Source organism: Panthera tigris, chromosome B3 (genome assembly GCF_018350195.1).
Source record: "Panthera tigris isolate Pti1 chromosome B3, P.tigris_Pti1_mat1.1, whole genome shotgun sequence".
Lineage (NCBI taxonomy): Eukaryota > Metazoa > Chordata > Mammalia > Carnivora > Felidae > Panthera > Panthera tigris.
The window spans coordinates 53,565,862-53,583,005 of NC_056665.1; the positions used below are offsets into that span (position 1 = coordinate 53,565,862).

At 35.7% G+C, this 17,144-nt stretch overlaps 1 protein-coding gene across 7 annotated transcripts in view; it reads left to right on the forward strand.

The window, feature by feature from the left end:
• GABPB1 (GA binding protein transcription factor subunit beta 1) overlaps positions 1-17,144 on the forward strand; it is a 78,520-nt gene that overhangs the window by 37,655 nt on the left and 23,721 nt on the right. For all 7 annotated transcript variants that reach the window (XM_042988882.1, XM_007081838.3, XM_042988883.1 and 4 more), the window contains exons 2-3: positions 11,438-11,545; positions 15,877-16,044. In XM_042988882.1, the coding sequence (XP_042844816.1) occupies positions 11,438-11,545; positions 15,877-16,044 (276 nt within the window). The remainder of the gene's footprint in view (positions 1-11,437; positions 11,546-15,876; positions 16,045-17,144) is intronic.

Consider the following 17,144-nt stretch of genomic DNA (forward strand, 5'->3'; position numbering starts at 1 on the left):
GAGACAAGACTGTCAACATATATTTATTGAAGGCCTACTTTCTAGCATTGGAAAGAGGTAGAAGAATTTAAGAGACATTTAGGAGGTAAAAGTGGCAGGTCTTAATGATTGATTGGAATTGAAATGGGTAGAAGAAAGGGGTCAAGGACGATTCCAAAGTTTCTGATCTACAAAACAAGCCACTACTTGGACAGATTGACTTTTTTTAAAAAAATTTTTTTTAATGTTTTATTTACTTTTGAGAGAGAGAGGGGGAGAGAGAGAATGAGCGGGGGAGGGGCAGGGAGAGAGGGAGAATCCATGAAGCAGGCCCCAGGCTCTGAGCTGTCAGCACAGAGCCCAACATGGGGCTCAAACCTGTGAACCACAAGATCGTGACCGGGGCCAAAGTCAGATACTTAACTGACTGAGCCACCCGGGCACCCCAGCTTGATTTTTAAAGTACCTTCGAATCTATAGGTGGAGGCATCTATCCAGTTGAACATTTGAGTCTAGTGCTTGGACAGAGTCTAGGACTGAAGATAGATTTGGAAGTCATCAGGTAATCTTGGCTAAGAAAGATAAACTTTCTAGAGGAGAGAATGTAGAGAATGAAAAAGAGGGCTGAAAAATGACACACTGAGAAACTGCCAATATTTAAGGGGAAGAGAAAAGGGATCCAGTTGAAAGACACATAAGCTACCATCCTTGCCTCTAAGCATTTTATAATTTAAGTGAGACACATAAAAATGAATCATTTGGTGACCAGTGCAAGTCAGAGTCTAATTTGATGCCAACTTTTATTGTACCACCTCTTGTATTTTATGTGAAATGAAGTTAAGTGTATAAAGGAAGTGGTTAGTATTTAGGCCAGGGAGTAGCATTGGTAGTGCATGCATTCAGTGGGGACATCTAGCCTGTGGTCACTAGAAGGACTCAGATGATGGTATATTGCATAGTATGTGTATTGCCTGTGTTGTGAATGTGGACTCTGGAGCCATTCAGCCTTGGTTATTCTCCACTAGCAGTATGACCTTGGGCATGTAACTTTCTATGACTCATTTTTCTCAGCAATACAATGATGATGATGATAATTCTGACTTGAAGGTATTGTGAAATTATATGAGTTAGTATGTGTAAATTCTTAGACTGTGTCTGGCACAATCTGTCTTGTTGTTTTCTCTCTCTATATGTACATACACATACATGGATGGCTGTGTTATACTTTACTATGTTACACCCACTATATGTGTATATGTAGTATTATATACATGTTAGGAATTATCATCATTTAATAAATGGCGTGTCTGATGAGGGCTCATGATTTGGACAGGATAGGTAGGCACCAGAGAAGAAATGTTCCCTCTATGAAACTTAATGTAAACATACATGGTTTTTAAACAGGCTTTCACTGGTAAAGTGGGTGAAAAAATGGTATGAGAATCCCCTTTCCTTCTGATTCCCAGTTGGAAGCAAAGAATGCCCTTTTTTTTTTTTTTTTTTTTTTTTTTTTCAACGTTTATTTTATTTTTGGGACAGAGAGAGACAGAGCATGAACGGGGGAGGGACAGAGAGAGAGGGAGACACAGAATCGGAAACAGGCTCCAGGCCCCGAGCAGTCAGCACAGAGCCCGACGCGGGGCTCGAACCCACGGAGCGTGAGATCGTGACCTGGCTGAAGTCGGACGCTTAACCGACTGCGCCACCCAGGCGCCCCAAAGAATGCCCTTTTAATAGAAGGCTTTAAAGATGTTAAAGCCTTTGTGTGTAATGTTATCCCTGTGTGGTAGTGGGATTTCCTCAGGCCATATTTTCTCAAGAAAAGTTATTCTGGAAGGAAGTTTTTCATCAGCTTTGTGAGTATGAGTTCACTGGATCCTTGGCTTTAACTTTGGGAAAATCTAGATCTGGAATCAAAGTTCTGGCTTTGGGGATTGGGAACCTTGTGGAGCAGCAGTCATTATTTTATACTGATAGTGGGAGTGTAAATTGGCATAATCTTTTGGTGATAATTTGGTAGTGTCTATCACAATTAAAATGTGAATGTAGGGGCACATGGGTGGCTCAGTTGGTTACGCATCTGATTTCAGCTCAGGTCATGATCTCACATTTCGTGAGTTTGAGCCCTGCGTGGGGCTCTGTGCTAACAGCTTGGGGCCTGGAGCCTGCTTTGGGTTCTGTGTCTCCCTTTCTCTCTGCCCCTTCCCCACTCATGCTCTGTCTCTCTGTCTGTCTGTCTCTCTCTCAAAAATAAAGATTACAATAATTTAAAAAAAAATTTTTTTTTTTGAATGTTTATTTATTTTTGAGACAGAGAGGGACAGAGCATGAACAGGGGAGGGGCAGAGAGAGAGGGAGACACAGAAATCTGAAGCAGGCTCCAGGCTCTGAGCTGTCAGCACAGAGCCCGACACGGGGCTCGAACTCACGGAGTGTGAGATCATGACCTGAGCCGAAGTCGGACGCTTAACTGACTGAGCCACCCAGGCGACCCTACAATAATTTTTTTAATGTGATGTTAAAAATGTAGCAATTATACTTCTTTTGTAAAACATTTTTTAAAGATTATTTTTTTATTTTAGAGAGAGAGAGAGAGAGCATGAGTGGGGGAGAGGGGCAGAGGGAGAGAAAGAGAAAGAGCGAGAATCCCAAGCAGGCTCCATGCTCTGCACTCAGCAAGGTGCCTGATGTGGGGCCCAATCCTATAACTGTGAGATCTTGACCTGAGCTGAAACCAAGAGTTGGACACTCAACCAACTGAGCCACCCACGCGGTCCTGGCAAAATTATGCTTTCTAGAATAGTTTTTCATAAAAGTGCTAACCCAAGTGTATGGGTTTGTTACAGCACTATTTGTAAAGATGAAAAATGAAAGTGGATTGAATAATTAATGTATTCATATTCCATATATTTGTTTCTTATTTCTGTAGTGTAATAGTTTCCTATTTCCTGTAACAAATTACCATAAACTTAGTGCCTTAAAACGACACAAATTTATTATTTTACAGTTATGGAGGTCTGAAGACTCAGAATTAAGATTTTAGCAGGGTTGTGTTCCTTCTGGAGGCTCCAGGGGAGAATCTGTTTTCTTTCCTTTTCTAGTTTTTAAAGACTGCCTGCATTTCTTGGCTGGTGCAGCACCCCCCTCCCACCATCTTCAAGGCTAGCACCTATAGCAGCCTCAAATCTCTGTGTCTCTTCTCTCTCTTCTCTGCAACCTTCTCTTTGATCCTGACCCTCCAACCTTCCTCGTATAAGGACTCTTCTGATTGCATTAGGCCCATCTAGATAATCCAGGATCTTCCTATATCAAGATCTTTAATTTAATCATACCCAGAAAGTCCTTTTTGCCATGTAAGCTAACAGCTAACATTCACAGATTCTGGGAATTAAGATCTAGACATCTTTGTGGGGAGCATTATTCAGCCTACCACCCTTCGTAAAACTGTGCAGCCAGTAAAAAGAATGTTTTTATCTGTGTGCACTTAGATGTCACTGATAAAACAAGAGGATCCCTGTTAAGTGGAAAGAAGCAAGTTGCAAAACCATGTAGTATGATCCCTTTTTATGTTTTTTGTTTGTTTAAAAAGAAGTCTTGTGCCTATGTGTGTTTCTGTAGGCATAGAAAAGATCTGGAAGGCTACACACTAAACATTTAAATTGTTGTAACTTTTGGGGAATAAGACCACAGGGAAGTGTGGGGATGACTTTGAATTTGAATGTTACATTTTTAATATACAGTGAAAATGTATTTATTACAATTTTTATGAAAGTATACATGTACATAGTTGAAAAAGTAAAAAATACAAGGTTTTATAGTGAAAACAAAAAACCACACACAAACAGAAAACAATAACCCTGAGTCCCTTGTGTTATTCCTTCTCACCCCAGAACCCTCCTTCCCAGAGGTATCCATTCTTTCTTTTCGCTTTTTCCCCCTAGTATTTCCCTCCATATTTCTAAATAACAAGCTTATGCTATTAATTGATTTTTCTGTTTTAGGTATCTTTGACTTCCTACTTATGAAGATGAAGCTTTGGCTATCTTAAACCAAACCACCTCTAAGCATATTTTTCCTCACTCTTCATCTTCTTAATAGAAGTGCACCAAAAATTTTCCTGGATTAGTGTTCAATGGTTATTATAATCCTGGAACTACCATTTTTTACTAACCCATGCCATATTGGGATTACATTTTCTTTCTTCTATAGGTTTTTGTTTTCTTCCCTCTGAAAAACAAATTGTGTAGTTTTTTCTTTTGCCTTACTTTTCTTGTATCCATCATTAACCCATCTCAAATTCCCCACAGGAAATCTCATTCTTTTCCTGGCAGTCTTACTAGCTTATCTTTTCCTTGAAGACCTTCTTCTGGAACCTCTGTCCTCTGGCTCCAGTCTGGATTTACTTTCCGGGTCTCTGGTCCAGCACATCTTGGGGTCTCCTTTACCATTATCTTGAGGATCCTCTTCACCCTATTTATGTTAGATCCCTTATTTCCTTGATTCTTGTTTCTGGTTTACTCCTGGTCTTGGAGGACTACGTCTTCTAGTGGCTTTCTGAAATAAGGGTCTGTGGGAGATGATTTTTCTTTAGATGTTTTATGTTTGAAAGTGTCATTTTATTTTTAAGTTAAAAAAAAAGTAAAAAAAACCAAAACACTCTACAAAATGGGAAAGGGAGAAAAATCCAAATATACCAGAGTTCATATGATTAGTTTTCTTCAAAGGAATTGCACAGAGAAAGACTTAAAGGGCATGTTCTTTTATATCCCAGCAGATTCCCAGTGTTCTCTAATTTAGAACGCAAGAGTTAAGAAATACGGGTCTTCTCTTTAGACTAAAACTAGTGCTCTTTGGTAAATCCTTTAACTTTTTGTTTGTCTCCTTTGCAAAATGGAGACCATGACTATTGTGGTAAGGCTATTTAGTTACCTGAGACAATGTAGATAAAGATTTAGCAAGATGCCAGGTGCTACTTTTATCATCAGTATTATTTTCTTATGAGAATGTAGGGAACTAAATTCTCATGCCCAAGGATATTTTCCTACATATAGTTATACACATGACTGTAATTACTTAATTTTACTTAGAGTCACATTTTACATGCTTTAACTGTTGCATATTATTTATAAGTAATAGTCTTAAATGACTATAGTACTGTGTTAAGAGGTGTCTTTATTTTTTAGACATACATACTGAAATATTACAGATAAAATGGTATGATGTCTGACATTTGCTCCAAAATAATATGTGTGCGTGGGAAATAGGCTGGCCATAAATTGATAATATTGAAGCTAGTTGATGGCTATTCATTATATTATTGTGTCTATTCTTGTATTTGCTCAAAATTTCCCATAATAAAAAGTAAAAAAAAATAAACGCTTGCAATATTCCATTATGATCTATCTTAATTTCTTTAACTATTGATTGTAGTAAGGCATTCCAGTTTTTATCTATTTTAAATAACATTATTATTAATATATTTATGTTTCAGATAGTTTCCTTGTGTTAGGTTCATGAGTGGGATTATTTGGTCAAAGAGTATGATCATTTTCATACACAGTACTAAATTGCTTGGACGAAAAACTTTAGAAAAATTTTATTGGATTTATAATTGTTTTCATTGGGCATAGGTGTGATATTGTAAATTTACTCTGAAGTTTTTAATTAGGCAGTCAAGGTTTATTATTAAGTATATTGTGATGGGATTTTATTTTCTAAGTGCTTTCATATTCTTTTTTAATGCTAGTAACAGTTCACATGGAGCTATTACTTTACAGTTTCATAGAGTTTTCACATCCAGTAGATGTTTTAATCCTCAAAATATCTCTATGAGCTATGAATTACAGAAATTTAAAACAAAATAGACTTTAAGCTTTAACAATGGAGTTAGTAATTCCTATTACCACTAGATGGCTCTCTCAGCATGTAGTTTTGAGCAAAAAGTAACTAGTAGACATTTTGAAGTTCTTTTATAGATCTTATTAAAATTCATATTATTAAAGTTAAAAAAAATAATGGTTTGTATTGGATTGTGATCAACTTTTTCAGAAGTAGTAAAAAAAACTAAGGATGGAATTTATTGCAGTGGGTTTTTAGATTACGTTTCTTTTTGAGAGGAAAGGGGTATTAACCTGGATGGCATTCAGTACCATACATTCAGTGTATTTTCAGAAAGTATATTTAACATTAATTAAAATTTACTGAATTGAATTATGCTTCTTTATTTGCTTGGGGGAAAGTTATTTGCCATACCAAAAAAGCAACATTTGTTGCTAGGTCCTTAAATGATTTTATGTAAATTTAACACTCTATCTGTGGGGATTTAATAGATAAATAATGAACAAAGTAAATTGAGGGGGCTCTCTGGAGCTATGGCCCCTCAGTCAGTTTGTTGTCTTAATGTATTTGAGATCCTCTGAAGGTTAGAATTACTCTGTGATGTGTGTGTTTCACCTCAGGTGAGAATCAGAAATGAAATTGCTACATTTTGGTATTGTCATTGTTTTAAGTTTTACTAATTGTCTACAAAAAAATTAAGAGTGCCTTTGAGTTTGGTCTTACTTGATCTCCTATGTATTTTCTTCCAATGATTTTCCAATCTTATTTAGATCCATTGCTGTCTTTCTATAAAAAAATGTTTTGTATTGTGCCTTTTGCTAACTTGAAGTGAAAATTATGGTTAATATTACATATCTACATAATTTCAAAAGGTCATTATAATACCTAATTATAATGAAGAAATGGAAGGAAAGCAATTTATAATAAAATGTATATTTCAGTATGTAAATACTCAGGCAGACTACTCTAGATGAGACAAGAAGTTGTCAAATGCTTGCCCCGTAGAGTCATTTGTAGAGTCACTATGAATGATAGCTGTGAAACCTGATTGATAGTGTTTTATATTGGTGATTCCAGATAACCAAGTGGCATTGACATGGGTGATGTGATTTTCCAAAATAGTGAACAATTTTTAGTAAAGTTCTGAACAAAACAGATTTATTGTATGGTTGCCTTCTGAGAAATTTGGGATACATTAACAACTATGGAAAAATACATTTTGTTTACATATTAAGTTCTAGTCTTAGGTATATTCATTGGAGCCTTTGGAAGCCACCCAGAACATGTGACAATTCTTTGCCATACTGAATTGTTTCCTGCATTGCTAGACTTCTAATATCCCTGACACTTGCCCATTAAATGGTAGTAGAGCTTTCACCTTACTGTGTCCTGCATCAGTCCCCAAAATGCCTTCACATATATCCAAAGGGCCCTCTAGGTGGCAGTGCTGCTACCATTTTGAGACCTAATGGTTTTAGAGTATCCAGCTACATATATCTACTATATGGCTATGTTGCTCATGGAATTTTATTTTATTAAAAAATTTTTAACATTTATTTATTTCTGAAAGAGAGCGAGAAAGAGAGAGAGAATGCGAGTGGGGGAGAGCAGCAGAGCAAGGGAGACACAGAATTTGAAGCAGGCTCCAGGCTCCGAGATGTTAGCACAGAGCCAGATGTGAGGCTTGAACTTACGAACTGTGAGATCATGACCTGAACCGAAGTCGGGGGCTTAACCAACTGAGCCACCCAGGTGCCCCATTCGTGGGATCTTAAAACTACAATAACTTAAGTATCCTGAGTCCTTAAATATGTCATGTTTTGAATAACTAAGACAACTACAGAATTATGAATTATGGGAGAAGTTGATTCATTCAAACGCATCACTGTTTCATTGTAATTCTTGTAAGCAGATCAGTAAGTTTACTACTTTAAGTACCCAATACCAGCATTTTTATTTTTTCCACTTTTCCTGTTTAGTAAGTCAGTAGTATATAACTTTCTTTAATGTCCGCATTTAGTTAGTTGATAGTCATACAATGTAATTTGTCCCTTAAAGAAATCTTTTTATTTTTTTTAATGTTTATTTATTTTGAGAGAGAGAACACCATGCATGTGTGAGTAGAGGAGGAGGAGGAAAGAGGGAGGGAGGGAGAGAGAGAGAGAGAAAGAAAGAGAGAGAGAATCCCAGGCAGGTTCTGTGCTGTCAGTGCAGAGCCTGATGCTGGGCTGGATCTCATGAACCCATGAGATCATGACCTGAGCCAAAATCAAGAGTCTGATGCTCAACTGACTGAGTCACTGAGGCATCACAAAAAACCCACTTTTGATTTAGGAAGATAATATAGTAACATTATAGAAACTTTGTAAAATAAAAGCAAAATTTCCTGTAAGCGTATCACTGACATATTCTCCAGTGTTTTGTTCTCTGTGTGTATATTTTGACATTCAAAAATTAGTTTTGTATCTTTTAACTTAATGTGGCATAACTTTTTAATGTTATTATGTAACTTCCAACTATATTTTAAGCTACTGCATATTCTCAGATTCCACAATTTTCCTACTTTGTTCACATGGTAAAAATGTAATAATATGTATGTAGATCTATTTGTATATATGTGTATTGATAGATCTGTTTCAGTATATTATTTTTTCTCAGAAGTAGGATCATTTATTAAGTCATTAAACTTGAACATTTTGGTAACTTTATGTATTGCCAAATTTACATTCTAAAAAAGCTGATCCTGGGGCACCTGGGTGGCTCAGTCAGTTAAATGTCTGACTTCGGCTCAGGTCATGATCTCACAGTTCAAGAGTTCAAGCCCCACATTGGGCTCTGTGCTGACAGCTCAGAGCCTGGAGCCTGCTTCGGATTGTGTGTCTCCCTCTCTCTCTGCCCCTCCCCCTCTTGCGCTCTGTCTCTGTCTCTCAAAAATAAATAAACATTAAAAAAATTTTAAATCTGATCCCTTTATACTGCTATCAACATTATGTCACTATATATGGAAGTGAGAGTCTCAACTCATTCTTGACTGCATCAGAAATTACTTTTATTTACATTTATTTGACTGTTATGACACTGAACATTTTTTATGCTTATGAATTATTTGTTTTCTCTTTTGGAAAATATATGGTCATGTCCTTTGATTGTTGTTATGTTGGGTTCATGGTGGTTTTTTTTTTTTCCCTTTTCATTTTGAATCAGACCAAAATTTTGTGTAATTAAAACATTGATGTTTCTTACATTCATTTTTATGGCAAACTTTCCTTTGCTGTATTTTATTTTATTTTATTTTATTTTATTTTATTTTATTTTATTTTATTTTATTATTTTATTTTATTTTAATTTTTTAGTACATTGAGGTTTCATTATCTACCCATAGAAAATAATATGTGATATCAAAGAAAGGGGTGGAGAGTCAAGAAATCAGGTTCTGGAGGGAGATATTTATAATATTGTATCTGACAAAGAACTCATATTCAGAATGTATGTTATGAATGCTTACAAACATTAAGAAAAAGGCAGACAACCCAGCTTCCAAAAATGAGAAAAATCCCTATACCCAGATGTCTAAGTCATCTGGAAGTGTGCATGCTGAATGAATTCAAACTGATTTTATATTACCTGTGTAGACATACTCAAAAGGGTATATTTTGGGTGAAGATTTATTTCATTATAAAACCACATTTATATTAAGTTTTGGTGATACAAGTGGAGTCACTGTGTTAGTGTGGCCAGTTTAGATTTTACTGTAGTTTTTTGGAAGAGAGGTCAGTTTCTTTTTGCCTTACCCTGCCTTTTGTAGGAAATGATTGCAGGTTCTTTGCTTATTGAGTGTAATGTAAATTTTTACTATCCACCTGCTACATATTTCCTGGGAAGAATCCTTCATAAGAGATCAGTAATCTCTTTAGATCATAGTGTCTTTAACAGGATTAATTTGTATCTTGGGTTCCAGTGACTCCATTGAGGTATGAGAGAATGGGAAGAAAACAGAAAGGAAATCAGAAATTCAGGGGTGAAAATGTAACACACAAAAAAAGCATGCAAAAACCCCCACATCAAACACATAAATTCATGTGATTGTTTTTCTTCTTCACCATGGAATATATTCTAAATTATTTTTATCCTTATAAATTGAATAATTATAAGAAGTTCTTTCCTGCCTTGTGACAAATACCTGTTTTGGACATGTTCATCTCACTTAATCATTGTGCAAGCCTCCCAGCATTAGTACCTGTTTCTGCTTACTCCTTCTGTGTTTGGTTATTCTCATGTTGTAGAATCTACTAAAAAATACAGTAATGTAAGCATAAATCTGTTCTTTCAAGGGACATCTTTTAATCAATCTTTTTACATTCCCTAACATCTCTTCTAATTATGTAATGAAGTCTGTCCTTCCTGGTATAAATAACCTCTCTAAGCTCTGTCAACTCCCTTCTCGCGTAAGTATGTACATATGTACGTGCATACATATATACATACATACATAGTCCTCTACCCTCCTTCTTGAATAATACCTCTTCATACAAGATTAGAATACACTAATCAACCTCACATCCCCTTCTTAGAACTTCTTTCCCCTTGACTACTGAATTCTCAAAGGGTATTCACTTATTGAGGCAAATTCATAACACGGGCACATTTTTCCCCGTGGAAATCTCAGGGATTCAGTATCTTCCCTTCCTCCCAGGCCTCAAACCGTACCTGTTTGCCTTTCCTCAAGGATACTATATAATATCATTGAATAGCTTTCCAGTTGAATAGTCTTTCTGAATTTGGGACCTTTTTTCTCCTCAAAACTATCATCTCTTGAATTTGAGCATCTCTGATACATTCAAATCTTTCTTCACTTGTGTACCCTTTCATGATCGTTCCCTAACATATATTTCAGTATTTCTTATTCAAGAAGATACACTCCCCACTTACCTCCACACCCCCACTCCCACACACTTTTACAACTCTGGCCTGTGACATTAGTGTTTTCAGGTATCTTGAATACAAGATATGAAGTATACTTAACTTTCTAGGTTCTTAGTGAGACATGTAGTCTTTTGATAATACTGTTCAACTTTCTTTTCAGCATTTTCTTTGAATGTGAATTGTGTCCTTTTCTGGAAGAACTTGAATGTATATTGACTGTGCAATCATTCAAAGTATTATTTTTACGTTCTGAGTACATCTACTGATTTACCATTGCAAAAAGCTGTTATGATATATTTATTTTAATTTTCATCAACTACAGAGGACAGTATCTTGTACCTTATTTCTGTTTACTTTTATGAAAAACTATTGCTGCAACTACTCCAGTGAAAACAGTTTCTTATCACTCCTAAATATTAGACAAGCCTTCTCTGCTGCTTACCTCATCTGTGTTTACTAGCTATATTTGGAGAATTCAAACTAATTTTATTATGCTAGGTAAAAACTTAATGAAAAAGGGAATATCTGTTCCAAAAATTCAAATATAAATTGCTTTTGTGTGATCTGTAGTTGCAGATTAACCATTTCACAAACTTTTAGAGGGATATTTGAGAATTGGTATTAATAAAGATACAAGAAAAATAATCATGTCATAATGTATGAAGAGAGATGTTAAATTCATCTTTGTTTTGTTTAGATGTCCCTGGTAGATTTGGGGAAGAAGCTTTTAGAAGCGGCTCGAGCAGGTCAAGATGATGAAGTTCGTATTTTGATGGCAAATGGAGCTCCTTTTACTACAGACTGGGTAAAGAATGATTTTAATGTTGTACTCTTTTTTTTTTCTTTCTTCTTCTGTTTAGTTTTTTCAGATAAAGTCAGTATTGTATTTATATACAACAAAAATTTTTTTTTGCAAATTTGTAGTTTTAGAATTATAGCTGACTTTTAAAGGAAATGATTTGTATCTTTATGTCATGTATATATGACAACCTTATCTAGATATTCTGTCTACAAAAGGGTTTTTCTTTTAAACTATGGAGTTCAATATTTTAGGGTGAATATAAAATGTAGCGCTTGGAATTTAATTTAAAGCTGATAAATGGCACAGGTAGAATTTATAATTCAGAAAATAACAGATAAAGATTGAGGTTAAGGTGATAATTGCTCCTAAAAAGGAAATATATTCATATTTCAATTGATACTTGTAACACTATTGCAAACATGATCAAAGAGGAAGAAAGGAATGGGAACATGTTCCTAGTAACTACAGAAGGCAATTGTGAGGAAGATAAAAACCATAATTGTACTTAATTCCTGGGGTAAGTCAAAAGAGATGGTCTTGGGAGTGTGAAGGGTTAGGAATCTGGATTAACCTGCCTAACTGAGAACAACTAAAAATTCTAGATTTTTGATTTTGTTGTTTCTGGTATACTTGTCCTATGCTCTTTTTTGTTTTTCATTAAAAACAAAAAATTTTTTATTATGGAATATTTCAAGTATCTATCAACCCTGCATACCCTTCAGCCAGCTTCAAAAATTACCAAATATGCCAAAAAATGATGAATCTTGTTTCCTCTATAACTTCATCCACTTTTTGTTCTGTATTATTTTAAAGCAAATTCTATGAAATATTTTATTTCATCCATAAATATTTCAGCATTTGTCTTTCTAAAAGATAAAGCGTTTTTTGATTAACTATTTAAAAAAATCTTCTTTACTGCACTAATGAGTTAGAAAGAAAATAAGGAATTATTAACTTGCAAAACTAAGCAAACAACCAGAATCCAGAGAATTTTGACCCTAAGAATATTTGCTGAACTCAGTGAATTTGCCTGTTGTTTGCCCACCTCACTGGCATGGGTTACTGGAGACAGAGACCTGAGACTGCTCATAGAAGCCTCCTAAGAAATCCTTTCCTCATAATTCTGGAATCCCAAAGAGATGCACCTTCTGTGTAAGCGTAAACCAGAAATGCCCTTTCCCTCTTCCTACCTACTTCTGTCCCTGCCCTTGCTTGCCCTGTTGTTAGGGCACTGCAAGGAAAATGAACTGACTTGAAACAAGTCACCAAATGGAAAGAAAAAAATTATTGATGAGGATTTGGAGTCACAAGCCATCCCTGGACACATTTGTCACCTGAACTCATAAATTCTTGTGCATTCTGAAAAACTGTACACTGAAAAATGAATTTAAAATAGTCTTTGGATTGAGGTTACCCCAGGTTCCTGGAAGAAGCAAATTAATATTCTTCCCGGGGGACCTGCCTTCATCACAGTATCCACAAATGAAATTTCAAGGAAAATGAACAGTCAAAAATGACTAAATGCACAAGGACACAAAGCAACTTGGAAAATAACTCACTGGAACAACTAGCACCAGAGCAGATTGACAAGGATTTTAAGTTTATTTATTTATTTATTTTGAGAGAGAGAGAGAGAGAGAGAGAGAGAGAGAGAGAGAGAGAGAGAGAATGCACCCATGTGAGCAGGAGGGGGGCAGAGAGAGAGAGGAAGAGAAAGAATCCCAAGCAGGCTCTGTGCTGTTAGCTTGGAGCCTGATGCAGGGCTCTATCTCACGAACTGTGAGATCATGACCTGAGCTTTATTTATTTGTTTCTTTATTTTTATTTAAAATAATTTTTTAATGTTTATTTTGAGAGAGAGAGAGAGAGAGAGAGAGAGAGAGAGACAGAGTAGGAGTGAAGGAGAGGCAGAGAGAGAGGAAGACACAGAATCTGAAACAGGCTTCAAGCTCCAAGCTGTCAGCACAGAGCCTGACGTGGGGCTTGAACCGACAAACCGTGAGATCATGATCTGAGTTGAAGTCAGGTAGTTAACCAACTGAGCCACCCAGGTGCCCCTCTAGATAAGATTTTAATAGATTAGGAACAGCTAAAGAGAAAGTTAATAAACTGAAAGGTATGAAAAAAAATCCAGAATACAGAAAAATAGAAAATTTAAGATCTCAGAAGTCATGAAGGCTGGTATGCGAAAGTCTAATGTATCTAATAAAAAATCCACAAGGATAGTGAGAAGAGGGATGAAATAATTTTAAGAGATAATGGGTGGGATTTTTTCCAGAACTGGTGAAAGAGAGCAGCTCAGATTCAAGTAGCCCAGCTAATCTATAGGAGGAACAATTAAAAAACAAATCTATATCTAAACATATCACAGTGATACTATAGTGTATCAAGACAAAAGGATCTTAGAAAAAAAATTTTTTAATGTTTATTTTTGAGGGAGATAGAGTGGGTGCATGCATGGGAGTAGGGGAGGAGCAGAGAGAAAGGGAGAGAGAATACCAAGCAAGCTCCACACTGTCAGTGTGGAGCCTAATGTGGGACTCGAACCCACGAACTGTCGGATCATGACCTGAGCTGAAATCAAGAGTCAGATTCAACCAACTGAGGCACCCAGGCACCCCCCAGACAAAAGGATCTTAACAAGGGTTAGTATCAATAACACATAATGAATTCCCATGACAGCAATAAAAAAGACACACAAGGCAAAGAAGACTGGGCAAATGACTTGTTACGGTCAAATGAAAGAGAAAGTTCAAATGACCAATAAATGTGAAAAGATGCTCAACTACATTAATAATTGGGCAAATGCAAAGTAAAATCATGAAATGCTATTGCATATCTACCAGATTTGCCAAAAAAAGCTTAGCAGTCTCAGACATTGGTGAGGATATGTGTAAATTGCTATAAACATTGTGGAGGAGTTTGGCAGTTCCTAGTAAATTTGAACATGTACATGATCTATGAGGCAACAATTGAACTTACAAGAATACTTCCCAAATTGGGGTACCCGGGTGACTCAGTCAGTTGAGCGCCTGACTCTTGATTTCAGCTCAAGTCATGATCCCAGGATTGAGGGATTGAGCCCCACGTCTGGATTCACACTGAATCCTGCTTGGGATTCTCTTTCCCTCTCTGCCCCTGTACCCACTCGTGTGCATGCTCTCTCTCTCTTTCTAAAAATAAAAATAAAAAAAGAATGTTCCCCAAAGAAACTCTTGAATAGTGCTTGCCATGGAAAGTGCTTTAACAGAAATCTTACTTGCTATCATTATAGTAGTGATCTTAACAAATTTCATGTTCTAGTGAACTATCTTGGTTCTTTGGAACATCAGTGCCTTTGGTAATCAGAGTTAATAGGGACTTTCTATGCCTCTAAATGTGTGTAACTTAATTCTGAGTTTCACCTATTAAAGTATATGCCTCTGATAAGGTTCTTCCTAACTTACATTTTACTACTTCCCCTGCATACTGTGAATTTAATGTTATTATAGTGGCTATACCACATGCAAGAGTTTCAGGAGAACTGGGCTCTGTTTGGGTCTGTCCTGACTCACCTTTGGCAAGTATACCTCAGCAGGTTTTTCCCTTGAAAAATGATTATATGAACTTCTTTAAAAAGATCACTGAGTTGCTTTAATAAATTTATTTTTTTAAGTGCTTCAAAAACAATTTAATGCAAAATCTACACTATTATATTTATTTGATATGAATTTCATAGATGAAAATTAGTTTTGTGTGACTGATATGGGGAAAACATTCCAGTACTTAGAAAAATTTCTCAAACCCTAATTATCTCTAATTTATGATGCAATTAATTTTGTTCATGCTATTTATCTGTTAAATAAAAAAGCAAGTTTGAATTAAATAAAATACTGACTTTTCTTCCTCATTGAGAAATGTATGGGAATTTCTCTAGGACGAATATGTGGTAAGCATAAATTATTTTCTTGAGTTTTGAGTTACTCTGTAAACAGATAATATAATCTGTTTGCTATGTAAACAGAAAATATAAACTAGAAGGTAGTAATAGAAGTGTGTTAAAAAACGGTTATAGGGGAGCCTGGGTGGCTCGGTCAGTTAAGTGCCTGACTTTGGCTCAGGTCATGATCTCGTGGTCCGTGAGTTCGAGCCCTGTGTTGGGCTCTGTGCTGGCAGCTCAGAGCCTGGAGCCTGCTTCGGATTCTGTGTTTCCCTCTCTCTTTGCCCCTCCCCTGCTCACACACTCTCTCTCTCTCTCTCTCTCTCTCTCTCACTTGCTCTCTCTCAAAAATAAATATAAAAAAAAAAAAACAAACCACAATTATAAATGTGGATTTTTTTTTCTTGCGGTATAGCTGGGAACCTCTCCACTTCATCTGGCAGCACAGTATGGGCATTACTCCACCACAGAAGTACTACTCCGAGCTGGTGTAAGTAGGGATGCGAGAACCAAAGTGGACCGAACGCCATTACATATGGCAGCTTCTGAGGGCCATGCCAGCATAGTAGAGGTTTTACTTAAGGTATGTGTTTTCTTTTTGCACTTTGCTTTTGAAAGTCAGCCTTCAAAGGATTTATGGTTTTGTAAGAGGGAGAAGGGAACTAGTTTTATTAAATATCTACTTTTTTTTTTCTATGTTACCTCATTTTTTTTGTATGTAATTCCATCAAATGAAAATTATCTTAAAGCTTTCTTTGTGGGAGAAGAAGAACTTCCTCTAGGTATGTTCTTAGTTAAGTCAGACAGTTGATTTCTGAGACCTTGGTTTCCATTATGATGAGGGACTATGGCTTTGTCTTACTTGACACAGTTAAAATATGGAAGGAAACATAAGGCTTGGATGATTAACAAATAAATAATACAAATAAGGATTTTTATTATAACCTTTAGATCAGACATACAATGTGTAAGCCACAAATGTGAACACATGTAATTCTAGATTTTCTATTACCTACATTAAAAAAGTAAAAACTAATTTTAATATTATATTTTATTCAACCTCATATATATAAATATTGTCATTTCAACATGAAGTCAATGTAAAAATTGTTAATGAGATATTTTACATCCTTTTTTTTTGGTGTTAAGTCTTTGAATTCCAGTGTGTGTTTACATACTTAGTACATTTCGATTGGGACTAGCCATATTTCATGTGCTTAACCACATGTGTGTAGTGGCTGCCACATTGGACAGTACATCCCTGATAGCTCCTTTTTTATTTATATAAAGGATATATTTTATTTTATTTATATATAAATATATATATTTTATATTTATATATTATATATATATTTTATACATATATATATTTTATTTATATAAAAGGATAGCTCCTTTTATTTTTTATATTATACTGGTTTTGAAAGCAGAGGCTATCTCTGTATAAATAAGGGAGTAGAATTAAAGAGGGTTTTGGAGGAGTGCTCATAGCAGTCCTTCACTTCTTATGCCATTTTATGTCATGATGCTCACCTCCGGGTGAGTGAAAAAATCATTGCTGCACTCTTAAGAAATTAGAAGGAAAACAGTTGGCAAAGTTAGCATGATAGAAAACTGATTAAGTGACAGATGTGTGGAGATTTGTGGAACATACAGATTATTCAACACAAAAAATAGCCGATC